At 50.1% G+C, this 20,532-nt stretch overlaps 1 protein-coding gene across 3 annotated transcripts in view; it reads right to left on the reverse strand.

The window, feature by feature from the left end:
- Positions 1-851: 851 nt before the first annotated feature.
- The window catches only part of MACROD1 (mono-ADP ribosylhydrolase 1), a 419,553-nt gene continuing 399,872 nt past the window's right edge, over positions 852-20,532 (reverse strand). For 2 of the 3 annotated variants that reach the window (XM_048512020.1, XM_048512041.1), the window contains 5 exons: positions 8,730-8,851; positions 4,352-4,382; positions 4,185-4,258; positions 2,868-2,949; positions 852-989 (listed from right to left, as the gene is read on the reverse strand). In XM_048512020.1, the coding sequence (XP_048367977.1) occupies positions 958-989; positions 2,868-2,949; positions 4,185-4,258; positions 4,352-4,382; positions 8,730-8,851 (341 nt within the window). In that variant the 3' untranslated portion in view covers positions 852-957. Of the gene's footprint in view, positions 990-2,707; positions 2,738-2,867; positions 2,950-4,184; positions 4,259-4,351; positions 4,383-8,729; positions 8,852-20,532 lie in introns of all 3 variants that reach the window. The other variant, XM_048512030.1, reaches the window with a different exon arrangement.

Below are 20,532 nucleotides of genomic sequence, written 5' to 3' on the forward strand. Positions count from 1 at the left end.
CACGATCTGTTCCCGCCATGTCAGGTTCCCCTTTCTCTGCCCGCCCACCTCTGGCCTCTGTGCTATTCAGCTGATCCATATTCTACCCGTGCCTCTTTCTGCTGCTGACGTCTTTAGGGAGCAGCAGGCACGCTCACATGCGAGAGGAAAAGAGACAGAGAAGGGATTGCCGCTTCGATTCCCTGAAGAGATAATGGAGGAATTAATTTATACCACCCTGTTTGGAGGCCGTGTGTGGCTGCCCTTTTGCCTTTGGGTGAGAGGGACCCGAGGCTTGCCACACATGTTCACACATGCATCATTCTTTGTTGTCTCCTCCCGTGTTTGTCTAGAGACCCTTATGGGGGGGTGGGGTGGAGGTCTTGGGCAAAGACCTGGAAGCCCCCTTCTTGTGCTGTGCATCTTGCTTGTAACCTGAATCCTAAACATTCCAACTTTGGTTCTTTTTTAAAGGGCGTTTCTTTGTGGTTGGGAAATAGTTTGGCAGGCTTCTGCTAACGGACGTGTGATGTGGATTCTAGGATGTGGGCTTATTTATGACTACTGATTCCACCCCACCCCGCCCCCCACTCTTATTCTGCTCTGCCAGAACGGCTCTGCCCCCTCCCTTGCTCCCTCCACCAAATCCCAACCAGCCTTATAGTTGGAAAACACCCCAGAGGCGGCTGCCTGTTCCTTCCCAGACAAGTACCAAAGCCGCCTTCTGGCACGGAGTGTTCTCAGTGTCGGGGGTGTGAGTACGTGTTCCCCAATGGTGGTGTTTTTCTGCCAGGCTTGGCTTCAGCTCTTCTGACAACTCCCCCCCCCCACCTTCCTTCCCCCTCCCCCTTTTACGAGGTGTGCAACAGGACTGGAGGTGCATAATTTATTCCACAAGTGCTCGGAAGGAGGTCTGTGGTTTAGTTTCCATTCCCCAGCACGCACGGTCTTGTGTCGATGGGCCAGAGCGAAGGAGGCTCAAAGCCGCGAATGCGAGTTTCCGCAGGCATCTGGCGGGGAGAAAGAGGCCAAGGTCAGATCTCTAGGGGAAGGACTGTCCGCACCCCACCCCTCGCCTCCGATTCAGTCCCAGGGGGCTTCAGAAGCCGCGTTGCTTAGTATGCAGACTCCCCATACCTTCCCTCTCCCGTATGTGTGATGAGGTCAGTGTTATATCATTTGGAGAGAGGGGCTGAGATATAAAGGGGTGGGTGGGGTAGGGGGTTTAACAAAGAGGTAATTCAATTTGCCAGCAGAAAAAGACAGAGCGAGCTGGAGCAGTAAACACACCCCACCCCACTAGCCTCTTGTTAGTATGGAGATAAAAGGACGACTCTCGGTCACTCTACACCAGTGGTTCTCAACCTTCCTAATGCCGCGACCCTTTAATACAGTTCCTCATGTTGTGGTGACCCCCAACCCTAACATTTATTCATTTTACAGATGGAGAACACTGATGCAGAGAGTCTTAGGCGACCTCTGTGAAAGGGTCGTTTGACCCCCAAAGGGGTTGTGACCCCCAGGTTGAGAACCACTGCTCTACACGTTTCTGTCTTGGACTCTTGAGTTCTGGCTAGCAGCAACCCCCCCCCCCCCCCCCGCCCACTTTCCAGGTTTCTTGCCTGGGCCTTATGCAATCACTTTGGGCCGCCTGCTTGCAATTTTGCTGCTCACCACAAGCCATCTTTGCCCTGTTGTTTAGACTAGCCAAGTAGCGCCACCTCCCCACAACACCGTCTTTTTCCCCCTTGCCAAAATAATTTTTCTCCTCCTCCCCCACAGCGGAGGTAGCTCTGGCCTCTGAAGTTGCTGTATGCTGAATGTGGCCCTCTGTCCATCAAGGTCAGCGTGGTCCACTCATGCTGGCGGCAGCTCCTCACGGTCCCGGGCAGAGGGCCTTCACATCATCTGCTGCCTGGTCCTTTCAGCTAGAGATGCTGCTGGGGATTGAACCTGGGACCTTCTGCCTGCCAGGCTGATCTTCTAACCAGGGGATTTCACACAGACAGGAAGGTTCCTTTATCTATCCACTCCAGCTCCTATGCCTAATAGGGAGCCTGCTCAGGGAGTTTCTTCAGATAAACATGGGCTACAATTCCCATCAGCCCCTGCCAGCATGGCCAATTGGCCATGCTGGCAGGGGCTGATGGGAATTGTAGTCCATGAACATCTAGAGAGCCACAGGTTGCAGACCCCTGATCCAGACTGACCATGGCTTTCCTGAATCTCAGGCAGAGGAGGTCTGTCACATGACCTTGTGCCAGACCCTTTAACTGGAAGCAAGGAGGATTCAACCCAGGCTTGTCTGTATACCTGATGCTCTGCTGCTGGAGACCATGCCCCCTCCCAGCTCTTGAGGTTTTGCACACCCTTTCTTAGCTGGGCAGCCACAGGATCCCTTCTTTACCATCTTAAATCCCACCCCTGAAAAGGGGAGCTACCCAGTCATTGGTCGATGGTTCTGGAGGCAGAGGCCACCTTGCCTGTGTCTCCTGATCCTTCAGAAGACTCAGGCAAGATGGCCTCCGTTCCCCCAGGAGAAGATCCCTTCACGGTGAGTATCCAATGGGTCGTTCCCTCCCAGGGCTGTGGAGGGGACCCAGGAGAGCTGGCTGGAAGCATTAGTGAGCCGAGCTTGTGGGGGTGTTAAAGTGTCAGGCAAGCACCCAAGCTCCGCCCCGCCCCCCCGCTTTTGAAGGCACTGCAGCCGATTCTAGAAAGTTCTTACCCCCTGCAGAGACTGGGAAATGTGGTCAAGCTGGAAGCAGAGGAAGAAGATGTGAATCCCCACCAAGCCCCCTTTCCCCCTCGCCCTGTTGTGGGTGCGTGGGGGTATCAACAGCACCCGCCCCTTGAAAAAGCCCACAGGGAGACTGTTGAAGACCCACCAACGGGGAAGAAGCGAGGCAGTTTCTCCTTGTAGATCATCTCATCGGTCTCCAAGAAGACGCAGAGGATGATTCGATCGACCTGCCGGAAGGACAGGAGAAGACGATGTGTGAATGGAGGAGGCCGAGAGCAGCAATATCCAAACTGGGGCAATTCATACTTTGAATTGTCGGCAGTGGGTGTATGTTTCATACACAATATAGCATTCTGATCTGTGTTTTGACTTCTGGGTACCTGACCTGGATGGCCCAGGCTAACTCTGGAAGTCCGGCCCTCCGAAGCTAAGCAGGGTTGGCTCTGGTGAGTAGTCGGATGGGAGGCCGCCGAGGAAGCCTGGTGGGCTGAAGTATAATAAGAGGTAAGTAAATAGCAACTCCCCACCTGTTTGCCTCCTCCTGGCCTCAAAAAAAAACCTTAGAGGGGGGGAGGGAGTCACCGTAAGTCAGCTGCAATTTGACAGCGCTTTCCGACATCAATAAAACGTCCTGGTTTCATTGATGGTGATGAGTCTGGGGCCCCGGGCCCATCCGTTGTGGCTTCCTTCAACACTTTACAAAGTTCCTATAACCTTTTGGCAGGGCTTTATAAATCTCTTCTGTGTAATCTGCACGCAGCCGCTTCTTCTTTGTTTTTTTGGATAAAGGGCTTTTAAAAAATATATACCAGTGATGGAAGTAACCTTTCTAAGACCGAAAATTCCCAAATTGGTAAACTCCCAAACCTAATTTATTTATCGCGAAAGTGCCACACATGGCAGCCGAACCCCGAATACTCGGAGGGTTTTAGCTTCTAGAAAAAAACGGTTATTCCAGGGCATGGCGCTACTTCAGGAGTAAGCTTTCTAGAAGTAACTGTGCAACGCCTAAAATGCGTGAATTCATGATCCTAGGGAGGGGTTTCTACTCAGAAGCAAGCTCCCATTGCTGTGCAACTGAAGCATTCTCCAAGGATCATGCCCAGGTCAGCCTAGATGTGTGTGTGGGGGGGGTGATTTTCCACTCCCCTCCCACATGGTGAACTCTGTGCGCGAGTGCCCATAGAGAGGGCTCTGAGTGCCACCTCTGGCACCCGTGCCATAGGTTCGCCACCACTGATATATACATTTGTACATTGTTTGCCTCTAAAAATAATCCTTCACAGAAATGTCTTTTCGAGGGCTCCCTGTGGCTCCCCCCCCCTGTAAGAGGCCTGTTGGGATGCGCTGATGGGATTGCTGAGCTAGCTTTCCGGTAAGCAGTGGAGATGCTTCCTGTGAGTGGCGCAGCTAGCTGGTCTCCCCAGCCTTCACTGGGTCTACTCCCCCTGCCCCGCCTTACCTTCTCCTTGTTCTCTTCGAGCCATTTGTGGAGCACGTGCAGCACAACGTCGGCAGCGGCCTCGTTGGGGTAGCCTGCGGACCGCACAAGAGGGACGTTGTGGAAGAGGTTCCCACCTGGGCCTCTCCCTCAAGCAGGGTGGGGCACTGCAACCCTTTCCCACTTACCAAACACGCCTGTGGAAATGCAGGGGAAGGCCTGCGGACAGAAAGGAAGGGCTGGCGTTAGTGACAGTCTCTGGGTGGAAGCGCTTTTACAAAAGCCAGAAGTGCTGAGGAGTCCGACCCGCTTGGAGATCCTGCACTCTGGCTCTCTTTGTCCCAGACAGGGGTCTGCAACCTGTGGCTCTCCAGATGTTTATGGACTACCATTCCCATCAGCCCCTGCCAGCATGGCCAATTGGGTGCAGACCCCTGGTCCCAGATGTCTGGTTGAGCAGAGAGAGAAGGGAGCTAACTGCCTTTATACTGTGTGATGACAGGGGAGGAGCTCTGCACATGGACAGAAGCATATGCCGTGGCCGCTGCTGCAGAATTACAGGCTTAGTTCATGTAGAGAGACAGGCTTAGTTCATGATGCAGTGGACACGGGGGCAGACTAGGACCCTTGGAGACCTGCGTTCAAATCCCTATTTCTACCACGGATGCTTGCTGGGTGATGTTGAGCCTTCCTCAAACTCTTCACCTGGCCTATTTCACAGGATTGTCGTGAGGAAACAAGAGGCAAGGGAGAAGTTCTGTGCCATTTTGAGTGGGGAGAAAGGCGGGATGCAAATAAATACAAGAATATGTGGGATTTCGAGGTTCTCTCTGGTGGTTTTCTGAACAGACATTGAGGCTCGATGCCCATCAGTCAAAACAGAGCCCCTGTGTTGCTTTGCATCTCTACAGAGAGGTCGCACTCTCCTCTCTGAACGCCTCTTCACTGGCAGGCATAGAATCCACCCTGCTGAAGGTCTCCTATTTAGGATGATCAAAATGGAGAGTTTTGGCCCATGCAAAGTTTGTGTATCTAATCTGGAGGAACCGGGTTTGATTCCCAGCTCTGCCGCCTGAGCTGTGGAGGCTTATCAGGGGAATTCAGATTAGCCTGTGCACTCCCACACACGCCAGCTGGGTGACCTTGGGCTAGTCACAGCTTCTCGGAGCTCTCTCAGCCCCACCTACCTCACAGGGTGTTTGTTGTGAGGGGGGAAGGGCAAGGAGATTGTAAGCCCCTTTGAGTCTCCTACAAGGAGAGAAAGGGGGGATATAAATCCAAACTCTTCTTCTTCTTCTTCTTCTCTCCTTCAGTGCTCCACAGGTTGTGTCGGTCACTTCTCAACAGTCCTGCAAAGAGGGACCCGCCTCTCTGCTTTAAGGTGCAGGAAAAGAGATCCCACCTAAATATTAGGAAGAACTTTCTGGCAGGGCTGTTAGACAGTGGAATTCACTGCCTTGGAGAGTGCTGGAGTCTCCTCCTTTGGAGGCTTTTGAACACAAGCTGGATGAACACAAGCTGGATGATTGCCCAGCTGGCATGTGTTGGAGTGCACAAGCTAATCTGGTTCACCAGATAAGCCCTCACAGTTGAACTGGCAGAGCAGGGAATCAAACCCAGTTCTCCAGATTAGAGCACACCTTCTCTTCACCACTACACACTGGCTCTCAAGGTTGGGGTTTGGGACGTAGTAAAAAGGAGAGTTCCCATTCTCTCTTGGCTGGTACTGAACTCTTTTTCTTAAAGCTGCCATGACCCTGAGAATCTCTAAGCCTAGAGATCATCCAGATGGCCTCATGCAGTCGACTTGCGCAGTGTTGTGAAGTGGAATGACAACTTTTTTGTAACTGGGAAGTTTCTGCTGTCAACCAACTTCTTTAGGATGAGCGGCTTTTCCAGAGTTTGGAGAGGAAGGGGCGAGTTCCTTTCCTCCCCACTCTTAACTAGACATCTCCCTGTCATCTGTCCTCATCCTGCACGCTGCAATTAAAGACTGGAACTGCCTACTCTTCATCCGAGCTGCCGCACCACTGCCTTTAATAGCAGCTTGCTAGGCAGGTATTATCAAGCAATTGTGTTTCTGTCCAGGCGCCGAGAAATTTCCAGTGGTGATTTCTGTCCATAAAACCTGGTTTAAAGACAGAAGGGCACACTAGGTCAGCTTCCTTCTGGTCACTTGGCAACCTGATAATGCCCCCCCCCCCCCAGCTCAACTACAGGAGGAGGAGGAGGAGGAGGAGAAGGAGAAGGGGGAAGACGAAGAAAGAAGAATTTGGATTTATACCCCACCTTTCTCACCAGTAAGGAGACTCAAGGTGGCTTACAAGGAGCAGCAGTGGCGTAGGAGGTTAAGAGCTCATGTATCTAATCTGGAGGAACCAGGTTTGATTCCCCGCTCTGCCGCCTGAGCTGTGGAGGCTTATCTGGGGAATTCAGATTAGCCTGTGCACTCCCACACACGCCAGCTGGGTGACCTTGGGCTAGTCACAGCTTCTCGGAGCTCTCTCAGCCCCACCTACCTCACAGGGTGTTTGTTGTGAGGGGAAAAGGGCAAGGAGATTGTAAGTCCCTTTGAGTCTCCTGCAGGAGAGAAAGGGGGGATATAAATCCAAACTCTCCTTCTTTCCCTTCCTCTCCCAACAACAGACACCTTGTGAGGTAGGTGGGGCTGAGAGAGTTCCAAAGAACCATGACTAGCCCAAGGTCACCCAGCAGGAATGTAGGAGGGCGGAAACACATCTGGTTCACCAGATAAGCCTCTGATACTCAGGTTCTCCAGATTAGAGTGTACCTGCTCTTAACCACTACACCACACTGGCTCTCAAAGGTAAAAGTAGTCCCCCGTGCAAGCTTTAGATCATTACTGACCTGTGTGTGTGTGTGTGTGTGGATCATGCCCTCAGATGGTTTGAATGAAAACAGCCACCGCTCAGTCAGCAGAAGGATTTCTTTTGTGTGTGTGTGGGGGGGGGGGGGGGGCTAATCGTAAAATGAGGAAGAGGAAGACAAGGGAGAGACAAGCACTGTGGGGTGACACCACTTGGGGTGATCACATGGGGTGATGTCACATCATGATGCTTAAGACACAGACTGTGGCTCTTTCTGCACAGCACAAATAAAATGCCTTGAGGATGTTAAAAGAAGTGTTTTGGGGAAGAACTCTGCACAGCTTTTCCCCCCAAGATGTCTTCTCGGGCGGGGGGATTCTCGGCTGTGTGGTTTGTACGGAAACACTGTGTTTCCTGTGTGAACCCTCCTGCCTCCTGCTGCTAGGATCCCAACGATCCCGGCTGGCTGCTGCAGACACCTGATACAGATTCCATGAACCGGATGTGCAGAATCAGCCTTGGCTAGCCAGGGCCCACCTGGAGGTCAGCAACCCCACAAGCCTCGCTGGTGGTAGCTTCTTTTTTCGCTCTGGGTAGAGCCAGCGTAGTGTAGTGGTTAAAAGCAGGTGCACTCTAATCTGGAGAATGGGGTTTGATTCCCTGCTCTGCCACTTGAACTGTGGAGGCTTACCTGGTGAACGAGATTAGCTTGTGCACTCCGACACATGGCCACCTGGGTGACCTTGGGCTAGTCACAGTTCTTCGGAGCTCTCTCACCCCACCCACCCTCATTACAGTGTTTGTGTGTGTGAGGTGGGAAGGTGCCAGTCGAGATTGCAGTCTCCTGTTACAGGAGAGAAAAGGTAAAAGTTTCCCCTTCCAGTCGTGTTCGAACCACCTGGGGTTTTCCACCTACACGCAGTGATTTCTTTACAGGCAGAAGACGTTTTGTGGGGTAGTTCTGCCACTGCTTTCCCCAGCTATTCTTTTACCCTAGCTAGGAGCTGCTAGGTACCTGGCTTCATTTACCGACCAAAGGGAATGGATGGATGGCATTGAGCTGACCATGGAGCCAGCTGCCAGGATATCCCCTGACTCCACAGGGGGCTCGGAACTCCTGACTGCCGTGTGTGGAGTGGCCCAGGGCATGAGCATGCTTAACTCCACTCCTTGCAATGGCTTCTTTCACAGGAGAGAAAGGGGGGATACAAACAGTGATGGGATCCAAAAATTTTAGTACGTTTCCCATGATGGTGGGATTCAAACAGTGGCGTAGCGCCAATGGGACTGGGAGGGGCATGACGGGGGCATGGCCAGGCATTCCGGGGGCGGGGCATTGCTGGGTGGAGCTGTGGCAAGGACGCAGCCGCTGTGATGCCGGAATCCTTGAAGTAGCTGGAAACGAATGCACGCATGAGAGCCGCAGGGCTGCCACCTGCATCAGTGCACCTCCTGCTAGACTGCTTCAAGTTCTGCACGCTACTGTTGAGGAGTGGAGGAGGCAAAAATCACGTGGCAAAATCACCAATTAGCAACCCCCTCTCGGCACACACAAATAATTAGTAACCTACTCTCGGGAACCTGTGAGAACCTGCTGGATCCCACCTCTGGATACAAATCCAAACTCTTCTTCGTCATTCCCAAGTTGGCAAGTCTCCAGCCGCAAGGTTTTCTCTCATGGTGGATTCCCTTCCCATCACTGAACACCTGAACCCACCCTCCCTCCCTCCCTGCCTACCACGGTCCGTAGCTTATTCTCCACAGCAAGCTTCAGGCTCCTCTCGTAACAACCGCCGAGCTCGGCCGCTTGGGCAGCGCTGGGTTCCCCTTGAGCGATTGGGCCCACGGTGTGAATGACGCCTGGAAGGAGAGATAGGAGCCATAACCTGGAAGCGAAATGCACCACATCCGTGACACTCACCTGCCCCCAGCAACTGCGCAAGAGAAGTTTGTAAGAGCTCAGCAGCTGGATGCAAGCAAAGCTCCTCGCAAAGAGCTTGTGTGCTCATTTGATAACATAAGCTTTCCATGTAAGCCAATTCCTTGCCAGGGAGCAGAGCGGCGATTACTTTTGCTAGCAGGCCTTGGGCGCTTTTATAAATATTCCATGATGATTACTTATTGGCTTTATTTATTTTAAATTTATAGACTGACCTCCAGCTATACCAGGGCTCCGAGGTACTTTGCAAGCTATAACTCAAGACTTAAAATAGTGCTTTTGTACTGATTTTTTGGTTCCTTTTTGTATTAAACACACACTTAGCAGCACACTGATGAAGTAGCAATATATTTTTTAATGTTTCTATTTTATTAGCAAGTGAGGTTACACACTTCTACAAGAGCATATGCCAGGAATGAGTCATGTTAGGGACTTAGTATCGCTCATTGGCAATCCTCTCTCTTCTTGTGTATTGTATTCGTTTCGGTCTGCTTGTGTCCCTGTGGCCGCCCACTTAAAAGCCAAACAAATGTTGGTTCTTTGGTTAAAGGTATAAAGAAAAAACTTAATTGTCCTACCCTGCATAATCAGTGGTTCAGGCCAGCTAGAGTGTGTTTGAAATGGCAAAGGTGGAGGAGGAGAAGGAGGAGGAGTTTGGATTTATACCCCACCTTTCTCTCTTGTAAGGAGGCTCAAGGTGATGTACAAGCGCCTTTCCCTTCCTTTCCCCACAACAGACACCTTGTGAGGTAGGTGGGGCTGAGAGAGTTCCGAAGAACTGTGACTAGCCCAAGGTCACCCAGCAGGAGTGTAGGAGAGCGGAAACACATCTGGTGCACCAGATAAGCCTCTGACACTCAGGTGGAGGAGTGGGGAATCAAACCCGGTTCTCCAGATTAGAATCCACCTGCTCTTAACCGCTACACCACACTGGTTCTCCTACATTGCATGATCAGTGGCTCAGGTCAGCTAGAGCGTGTTTGAAATGGCAAAGGTGGAAATTGCATGCACATGCACTGGTGCACATGTGTTCCACAAATAAGAGATAAGACACACCCACATCCTATATACACACACAAATAGGGTTGGCCAGCTCCAGGTTGGGAAATAGCTGGAGATTTTGGGGGTGGAGCCTGAAGGGGGCGGGGTTTGGAAAGCACTTCAATGGGGCATAATGCCATAGAGTCCACTTTCCAAAGCAGTTGTTTTCTCTAGAGGACCTGTTGATTGGAGGCCAGTTGTGGCCCCCGAAGATCTCCAGCCACCATCTGGAGATTGACAGGGGACACTGCAGAAGATGCAGAAACTTTGAAGGAGGACAATAGCTGGTCACCCTTACACAATTCCTACCCTTGTGCCCAGTGGTGGGATCCAAAAATTTTAATAACAGGTTTCCGATGGTGGTGGGATTCAAACAATGGGGCCCCCGCACACACGCACCTCCAGTCCCTATTGGGCAGGTAGGTTGCTTTAGTAACCCCTTCTCGGCACTCAGAAAAAATTAGTAACCACTTCCAGAGAAGTGGTGAGAACTGGTTGGATCCCACCTCTGCTTGTGCCCCAGGCAGAGATTTATCAGAGGCAAGAGGCAGAAAATAGGGACAGTCCCTTGGGAAATAGGGACTGAATTGCTTTTTGAAGAAAGAGCCAAAGCAGCCAAATGAATCCGGGGACTTTGGCAGCACCCTAATTCTTTTAAAATAAGAAATGTTGAGATGCTACAGTGTTTCACTCAATGGGCCTATGAGCTTCTTCATTTGGGATAAGGCTGCCATATAGGAGAAAACAATGCGGCTTTGTGGGGGCATGAAAATAGGAGAAGGGCAACGTGGAGACCTAAACCACAGGGCTGGATTCCTGGCCTGCCAAACATATCCTATTTCCCTTCTGTGGATCAGAGATTAGCAGAGCTTACTTATGAGTAAACATCATTTGACTCCCATAAAGTCAGAAATAGTCTCTGCTGGGCAGCAGGGGGCGCTGTTGAGCCAGCCATCATAGTGCATGGAAATTGAAAGCGCTTTGCTGTGTGTGCGGGTGTTTGCCAGTATGTGTGCATCATGTACATTTGAATGTGGCCAACGCTTCAGAAATCCACTGCCAGCATCTGCCGTCAGGTTTGGATTTTGGCAGAATGGCATGAAGAACACACGAATATAAAAAAAGAGAGAAAGAAAGAAAGAGACAAGACCGCCACTCCGCAATCCCTGCTAGAACCACCTTTGATTATTTGCAACTCCAATTCAAAACAGTTTCAAGCGTTTACTGATAATAACATTGCTTTGTTGTAAGCCTTACAACAATCCTGTAAGACAGGCCCTATTATTATCCCCATATTGCAGATGGGAGGGCTGAGCCAGAGACATGCTTGGCCAAGAATACTTAGTAAGTTTGTGGCAGAAGCGAGCTTTGGACCAGTATAATCTGTTGGCAGCGCTTGGATTCTATGTTCCTGCATGGCAGGGGGGTTGGGCTGGATGGCCCTTGGGGTCTCTTCCAACTCTATGATTCTATGAAAACCCAAATGCAAAAGCCCCCTGCCTCCTTTTATTTAGCCCAACCAGAATGACACAACACAATGTTCCAGCTTTCAAATTCCGCAGGATTCGGCCCCTTCCGCACCCGCAAAATAATGCGTTTTCAAACCACTTTCACAACTGTTTGCAAGTGGATTTTGCTATTCTGCACAGCTTCAAAGAGCACTGAAAGCAGTTTGGAAGTGCATTATTCTGCATGTGCGGAAGGAGCCTTCCTCAGGCTAGAAATGAGAAGACACATTTCAGGCTATGCTCTTGAGGTCTCTGGCCGCATCCTCAACAGTGATACCTGTTGAGGCCGTGGGGCCCGCTGGCACTTTTGGTTTGCTGCCCACCAAGGATTTCAGAAAGTCGGTGGTGCTTTGGCCAAGCAGATCTTCTGCCTGGTCTCCGGAGATTGGTTGGACGATGGAAATCTTTAAAAATGTTGCTTCGGCAGCACCTTCCACCGCAGTGCCTGAATCTTCACGCAAGCTAAGCTTCGTATGTGCCAAAACCATATTTTTGAACGATACTTTCATTTCAAGACACATCCCTCCTGATACGTGGAAAAAATTACGCATAATCTCACTGCCTTACATTTTGTGGTTGTGCTCACCCTCCTGCGTTAGAATTTAAAGGTGCTCACAGATTGTGGACCCCTGCTCTGGAACACCAAGGCCTGCCAACTGGGTTGCATTCTTCTGCTCAGTCGTAATTAAAAATGGTTTTCATTTTTGGGTCTAGGATGCAGCTGGCTCTGGAGTGAGGCAGCAGCAGCTGTTGAGAGCCAGCTTGGTGCAGTGGTTAAGAGGCGGTGGATTCTAATCTGGAGAACCAGGTTTGACTCCCCACTCCTCCACCTGAGTGGCAGAGGCTTATCTGGTGAACCAGATGTGTTTCCGCACTTCTACATTCCTGCTGGGTGACCTTGGGCTAGTCACAGTTCTCTCTGAACTCTCTCAGCCCCGCCTACCTCACAAGGCATCTCTTGTCGGGAGAGGGAGCTTGTAAGCCACTTTGAGTCACCTTACAGGAGAGAAAGATGTGACATAAATCCAAACCTTCTCCTCCTCTTCTTCTTCTGTTGCTAACAAGGAATGGCTCAGCAGGCCTGCTCCATGTGGCACTACCATCCTCTAGTGGAACGGCAGGGAACAGCAGTTGGTTGAAAGACAAAACGAGGCTGTTTCCTGGAGGAGATTTCTTGCATCCCAGGCCTGCTCTTTGCTCCAGTGCAGTCGCCCCCCCCCCCCCCCGCTTCTCCAGGGAAACGCAATCAAAATGCAAATCTCCAGCTGACATGCCCACGATGCCCCTGATAATAAAGACGAATCGCTCATGCAAACACCGCAAGAGCTGCCAGCTATAAATCAACTTCCGCAGTAACCCTGCATGAGGGGCCGCGGCTCATCCCCTTGGGGGGCTGTCAGCCACACTGGAAGCTCATTGCTCCATGACCCCAGAGTGTGTATGCGGGGAACGGGCTGTCATTCCCCCTTGCCGGGCCAGCCTTAGTATTAGACCAAGGACAGGCAATTTGCCTCAAGCGGCCAGTTTGAGGATACTGCTCAAGGCAGTGGATAACTGTTTGTTATCTTTTCACCCCAATTGTTAATGGATAAAGGAGGAGGCCTTGAAGGGTAGGGACGAAGTGACATTTGGCCTGTCTGCCTTGGATATTGTCACTTCATCCTTCAAGGCCCTCTCCCGTATCCATTAACAATACACACACACACACACACACACACACAGTGGTGGGGTCCAAAAATTTTAATAACAGGTTCTGATGGTGGTGGGATTCAAACGGTGGCGCCAAATTGGCCACCACGTACACCCTCAGTCCCTATTAAGTGAAACCAGGGCTCTCAGCACTCCAGAAAAATTAGTAACCACTTTCTAGCGTGGTTTAGCTTTGCAAAAGGGCTTGGACAGATTTATGGAGGAGAAGTCAATCTATGGCTACCAATCTTGATCCTCCTTGATCTCAGATTGCAAATGCCTTAGCAGACCAGGTGCTCAGGAGCAGCAGCAGCAGCAGAAGGCCATTGCTTTCACCTCCTGCATGTGAGCTCCCAAAGGCACCTGGTGGGCCACTGCAAGTAGCAGAATGCTGGACTAGATGGACTCTGGTCTGATCCAGCAGGCTAGTTCTTATGTTCTTATGTTCTTAGAGAAGTGGTGAGAACTGGTTGGATCCCACCTCTGTGTGTGTGTGTGTATTATTTTCCACTTATATGCTGGAAAATATGTGACAATATCAAAGCCTTCATAAGCCAGAAATCTACTAGGGGGTTGTCGGTTTTCCGGGTTGTATCACTAGGGTGTTGTCGGTTTTCCGGGTTGTATGCCTGTGTTCCAGTAGCATTTTCTCCTAATGTTTCGCCTGCATCCAGCCACAGATGCAGGCGAAACGTCAGGAGAAAATGCTACTGAAACACGGCCATACAACCCAGAAAACCCACAACATCCTAAATAGAAAATATTTAATAAGGAATCAATACAAGGTCTAGGAAAGCCGGTACAGCCATTTTGAACAAAAGTCCAACCAAAGAATCTACTACAGCCCCAGATACCGACATTTCCATTCATACAAACATTGTACAGTGAACAGAAAAGGAGAAAAGATTTCTATGACCTAACATCTAAAATATTCTTTTCTGGCTTTACCTTCAATAAAATAGATACGGGAGGGTGCTAAGCAAAGACTCATCACATTCTTTAGAGACCGGTACACTTTGTCAATTGAGCTGAAACCTTCTGCACTCAAAATAAATTTACTTAGATATTTTAACTAGTGCAGGTATACCACTGGTTATTCACTTCTACAAGGGTTACCCTGGATGGTGAAATAATTAAATTCAGGAGACGACTACAGGGGCATTATTGCGACTCTGATTTTTCAATTTCAAAAGTAATGGTTGAGGGAAGGGGAAAAAAAGGAATCACATAACAAGACTACAGTTTTCTCCAACCTTATCACAGTTCATAACAGAACAGCTAACAAATAACAAAGCACTGAGAGGTGTCTAAAAGAGAAAGGAAAAAAAACCCTGGTAAAATACCCTTTACAATCTCCTTTTTCTTCTCAAAGAAGGCTCAGTGGGTTGTCAGAGGTATTGGATTTTTTTCACATAAATACTGTTGGTCCAGCAAATCTAACTCACTCCCCTCTTTTAGTAAACACTCCTCCTTTCTTCTCGTGGCACTTTCTTCTCTTTGGACACACACACACACCCATCCACCACAACCGTAATCTATGTCTGCCTCAGCAAAAATGTCGTTGGGAACCATCGTTGCTCAACAACAGGTCACTCACTCAAATGTCTCTGGCAGTTGTTAAGTATTTTTCAGGATGGGATGATCTAAACCCCATAATTATCCTGCTGTTCCTCCGGGAACCCCTTGGTAGCATGGCCTCTTCTCTAACTGATCATTTTTATCTGCACAACAACCCTTGGAGGTAGGGATGATTGATAGCATCTAGGTGAACCAGGTAGGACTGCTGCCAGGTGACAACTTGAGCCCAGTACCTTCCAGAGGACAATCTATTGTTGTCTGCACAGGATCCATTGAAATACTTAAACTGGATTAGCAGGAAGATAATTCCAGTGATACTACAGCAAGAGGACTCAGGGCGGGGGGAATGGTGCCTGGGGCAAAATGGTGCCCAAGGGCCCTCCCCGGTGGGCCACTGCCCCCCCAGTGGAACCCTGCCCCTGCCCACTTATTTTACTTTTAAAACATACTTTAAAACAGCCTGCTCTGGCTGCCGGGGCCCAGCTGGTGGGACAGGGATGGGGAAGGGGCGTGGGGGGTGCCCCCCACAGTGCCCCGCCCACTCACTTTAGTTCAGCTGGCTGATCTGCAGCCGACTGAAAAAACAGCCTGCTCCGGTCACCGGGGCCTGGCTGGTGGGGCAGGCGAGGGGGGAAGGGGAGAGTTGTGGGGGACAATTTCCTCCCCCCACGTGACCCCAATGGCATGCACCTGAGGTGGGGCTTCCCCCCTTGCCGTTATTGCTACACCACTGTACTACAGTATTAACCACAGCGGTGTCAACTGTCTGTCCCTAGATTCTATTTTGTCTTTTCATTGGGCGAGGTGTCGTATGAATAACCAGTTAGATGGTTAGATCATCCCATGTTAAGTAGCATATTGGACAACAAGTGCTCTCCAGTATTTCTGGAGAGTGTTCCAGCCTCTTCCCCTGCAATATTCAGTGCCTTCAGGTCTTGCTTGAATGTTCTCCTCCAGGTGTTTGGGGGCATCCTTGCTGTTGTTTGACATCAGGAGGTATCCACCTCATTGCCGTCTTTGGGACCCGACTGTTCTCCATGTGAAGGGTGTGAATAATTAGGTGCAGGGGAGCAAAACCCATTCCTGTGGCACTCCCAGGCAGCAAGGAGCGGGAGGCGCGGTAGGATTTGTGACAATCATGTTATTTCTGCTAGCAGGTTTACCCGTAACAAAATCTGGACGGAGGGAAACATGCATAACAGGCCTGTGAAACGGAGCGAGCAAGATATATATATGTATTTGAAATGAATATTTTCACAAAACCCTTCTGCAAATCCATCTCTGGGGCAGAGGGTGCGGAATGATCTGCTCAGAGCCTTGTCGATTTCACTTCCCGGCTTCCCAAAACACAAAGCGAAATCTCTTCATTGCTGTGGACTTTACAGCTTCCTTATCCTGAAGGCTCAAGGTGTATAATGAACAAGATCCAACGAGCGAGCAAATCCTTGTGTGGCAGGAGGCAATGGCTTCACAGTCTAGTTAATTGGCATTTCTTCTTCCTTTCCCCACCTTAGCCCTGAGCAAGCAAATCTTTTGACATTTTTGGAAAGGGGTTCTGGCTTAGGTTTTAGCAAATGGATGCCAGGATGGGACTCTGTAACGTGGGACATGGCAGTAAGACAGTCTCTCTTTTGCCCCTTGCGGCCCAAAACAAGCCCTATATGGTGCCATTTAGAGTCTCAATTTTCGAGAATCCCTCTGGGGTGTTCAGAGATCGTAGCGGAAACACAAAGGAAGGACTGGACCTTGTGGCCACTGGAGCACGGGTTCTTTATCAACCAGACTTCAAATTAAAAAACAAAAATGAAAAAAACGAGATCATGCCACTTTCTCAAGAGCTCTCAAAAGCCAGTGTGTGCAGTGGTTAGAGTGTTGTAGGGCCGAATCCCCCTGGGGAAATTCAATCTAGATCAAACCAAGTTTGAAAATAAACTGCACCTTTTCATCGAGGTTTCAACCTACCCACTGCATCATGTTTCCAGTGAAGACACCTAGGCCTACTCTGATTCAAGAAATGTAACAATCCCCACTACCACGCAATCGGTTTGGCGGGTTTCTCCTGATTGGCTGACGTGCTGTGTTGTGGCAGGACCCTTTTTTCTCCCGCAAAAACATGCTCACGTTATGATGTCAGCACGTCAGCACGTCTCCCCCACCCAAGTTTCTGGTTGGCTATCGTTCTCTTGTGCTCTCGCAAGAACAGCACCGTGCACACTGATTGGTTGTAAGGCATTTGCATCACGCTCCACGGTGGGAAATTTGAACCAGGATTAGACCCCTGATCGTCCCCTCCAGGCTGGATCGAAGATGTGTTTTTTGAAAAAGTAGTACTTTCAAGCAGGTTTGGCAAAGACGAGGGATAAGGGGGAGAATGAATGCCAAAACCAGGATGAATCCTTGTTGGTCGATCAGGCAGTGGGGAGTTCTTCCTGAATCCTTGATATTTCATGTGAGTATCGCGCAATTAATTGACCGTGGGGTATTGGCCTAGGCTCTGGCAGATGAAGAAGAGAGAGTAGAGTTTGGATTTATATCCTCCCTTTCTCTCCTGTAGGAGACTCAAAGGGGCTTACAATCTCCTTGCCCTTCCCCCCTCACAACAAACACCCTGTGAGGTAGGTGGGGCTGAGAGAGCTCTGAGAAGCTGTGACTAGCCCAAGGTCACCCAGCTGGCATGTGTGGGAGTGCACAGGCTAATCTGAATTCCCCAGATAAGCCTCCACAGCTCAGGCAGCAGAGCTGGGAATCAAACCCGGTTCCTCCAGATTAGATACACAAGCTCTTAACCTCCTATGCCACTGCTACTCACAAGATCCAGGTTTGAATCCCCTACTTGGCCGTGGAAGCTTGCAGGGTGACTTGGGACAGATTGCACATGGTCTACCTAACCTACCTCACAAGTTTGTTGTGAGGACAGCAAGAGAAGGACATTGTTAACCAATTTGGGTCCCCTTTGGGGAGAAAGCCAGGGTGTAAATGAACTAAACAAACATGTTCAAAATATGATTTTTAAAAAAGAAAGTGGGAGAAGGTCTGGGTGTTAGGAGAAGAAGAAGTTTTGCAGCTGGTCCATCGTCTTTTCTTTTTTTAATTTACTGAAAGATGCAAGAGGAGCCTTCCTGGACCGAAGTGCTCCTCCAGATGTGGAGCAATAAAGATGAACGAGAGCAACCAAACACGGCCCCTCAAATGGGAGGCAGGCACGGAAAGCGGATCTGTCACTCATCTGTAGAGACTGTCAGAGCAGTACTGATAATCTCACACCCACCAGGGCGAGGGCATTCAGAATCACAAGAGGGTGGTAAATGGAATAGAGGGGAGGAACAGTGGTATTACTCATCAACTGTGGGGGTGGGACAATGCGGTCCAGTGCTGTGCGAGCGGTTCAGTGCCAGGACCCATAGCAGAAGTCCCACAACGAAAAAAGTCACGGCAGCCCTTTATTTTCTATATTATCACAGGCCTTTTGAACTAAGGTAGTTGTGCAGAAATATTATTTGGCAGTACAGGGTTAATTTTTCCTGTTAAAACGATGAACTGTGCTCAATTTAAAATAAACAATAACCATAAAGTGAAAGGGGAAGGGGGAAAGGGTGAGGGGACCTCGTGGAAGAACAGAATTTTCCTAGATTCCCCAGGGGCCAATGAATAACAGCTGTTCGTGTGCGTATACACATGTGCTAGAAGTGAGAGGATAGCAAGATGTTGAGGAGGACTGCTGGGCCTTTAACAGGTGCATAAAAGTGGGAGTCTTGGCCCATGCGCTGCTTTCTACTAATTCAGACCCTTGGTCCCATTAAGGACAGCACTATCTATTCTGACTGGTGTCTCTCCAGCAGAGGCGTAGCTGCAGTTGGGATATCCGGGGCAGCTTGCCCCGGGCACTGGGAGGGGACGCACGGGCAGTTCATGCCCCAGGTGCAGTTCCCCCTCCCTTCGTCACTGCTTTCCAGTGTCTCAGTTAAAAGTCTCTGGCATCATCTGCTACTGGATCCTTCAGCAAGAGGTACCGGGGATCAAACCTTCTGTGTGTGAAGAAGATGCCCTAGCCATGAGCCACTATCCCTCTGGACAGGGGCATAGCTTCATACAGTGGCACCTACAGTTGCATCCCCACTTGGAACTCATGGGGGCTGGGGCATGCCCCACTTGGTGGGGTTCAACTGTGCCCCTACCCTGAACCCCCAGGGAGTTTGGGGCAGGGGTGCAGCAGCGGCGTAGTGGTTAAGAGAAGGTGCACTCTAATCTGGAGAACCGGGTTTGATTCCCCGCTCTGCCACTTGAGCTGTGGAGGCTTATCTGGGGAACTAGATTAGCTTGTGCACACACGCCAGCTGGGTGGCCTTGGGCTAACCACAACTGTTAGGTCCCACCCACCTCACAGGATGTTTGGTGTGTGTGTGTGTGTGTGTGTGTGTGTGTGTGTGTGTGTGTGATTGTAAGCCCCTTTGAGTCTCCTTATAGGAGACAAAGGGGGGTATAAATCCAAACTCTTTTTCTTCTTCAGTTGCGAGGAGGGATGACCCTGCAATGTGTCCCCAGGAAGTGGGGTCCAGGGCTCCCCACATCCTAGCTACGCCAGTGCCCCTAGAGTCTTGGTAGATAGATTTGTGGTGGGTTAAGAGATGCTTTCTCATCAGAAACACCTTTTTCTACCCACATGCTATAGGGGACAGGAGTCTTATTGTTCCTCCTTAGCAACTCGCCACCCCCCACCCAAAAAACTAATGTAATTAACACCCCTCCCCCCCTCCTTTTCTTCTCATCTGTTGTGCTGTGCCATTTGCATACATCTGAGATAGGGCATGTCCAAACGGCCTCCGGGTTCTTTCCAACTCGCGTATTCTCCGAATTCTTCTGACAAATTGTCTCCCAGCCCATCTCAGAACTGAGAGAAACATGCTCAGAACGATGCCGTCAGCAATTTGGGAGTGGTGATTACATTTACAAAAAATATAATCCCAATTTAAAAGAAAAAGCCAGCCTCGTTGATCTCCTGTTTTGTGAACAAATCGATTTAATCATGTAGATTGCAATCGCTGCCGCACCACTGGCTTTCGGCAAGCCCGAGAAGACAGAAGGTAGAAGAGAACAGAAAAGAAAATTTCCCCCGTCGCTGCCTTGTGGTGAGCGAGAAAGAGAGAAAAGAAATTCGCAGCCAAAATATTAGTCAGAGGCGGGCACCCAGCCTGGCGTGAAATTCAATTACAAGGCAGGTAGGTGGAAACACAAGAGCCCCAGGAAGGAAGAAATGCAGCTCGGGAATAGATCTAGCAAGGAGTTAAAACCCTCGTGAATCTGCAGCAAGAAAAGACCTATTTCCCCCAATGATATGTAAAAGGGGGGAGAATCGGGGGGGGGGGGAGAGAGAATCAGGCCTGCATTTGTGGTACAACTGTGACTCTCAGTGCCTTGGCTGAGCTGTGAAACACGTGACGAAACTAGCTGTTAAGTGCCCCTGAGCAGCTACAGAGGGCTGTTTGTTCACTGCAAACTTGGCAGAGAGCGGAAGAGATGGAGTCCTCATACATCACAAACTTGGGAGACGGCATGCCTGTCAGAGGTTGGTGTTTTCCTGAAGATTTGTAGGTCTAGGGTTGCCGCCGAGTTCCTAATAGTGGTGGGCAATCTCCTGCCTTAGCCACTTAGCCATTTAGAGCAAGAGGTTGAATTGCAAGCTGCCCCAATAGGAAGCCAACGAGTAATGCCAGGTGAGGAGCAGGGAGTGGTGTAAGGTGGAGAACTGAAATTTTGGCAGGCAGATATGACCTCACAGGAAGGGGTGG

Source organism: Sphaerodactylus townsendi, linkage group LG01 (genome assembly GCF_021028975.2).
Source record: "Sphaerodactylus townsendi isolate TG3544 linkage group LG01, MPM_Stown_v2.3, whole genome shotgun sequence".
NCBI lineage: Eukaryota > Metazoa > Chordata > Lepidosauria > Squamata > Sphaerodactylidae > Sphaerodactylus > Sphaerodactylus townsendi.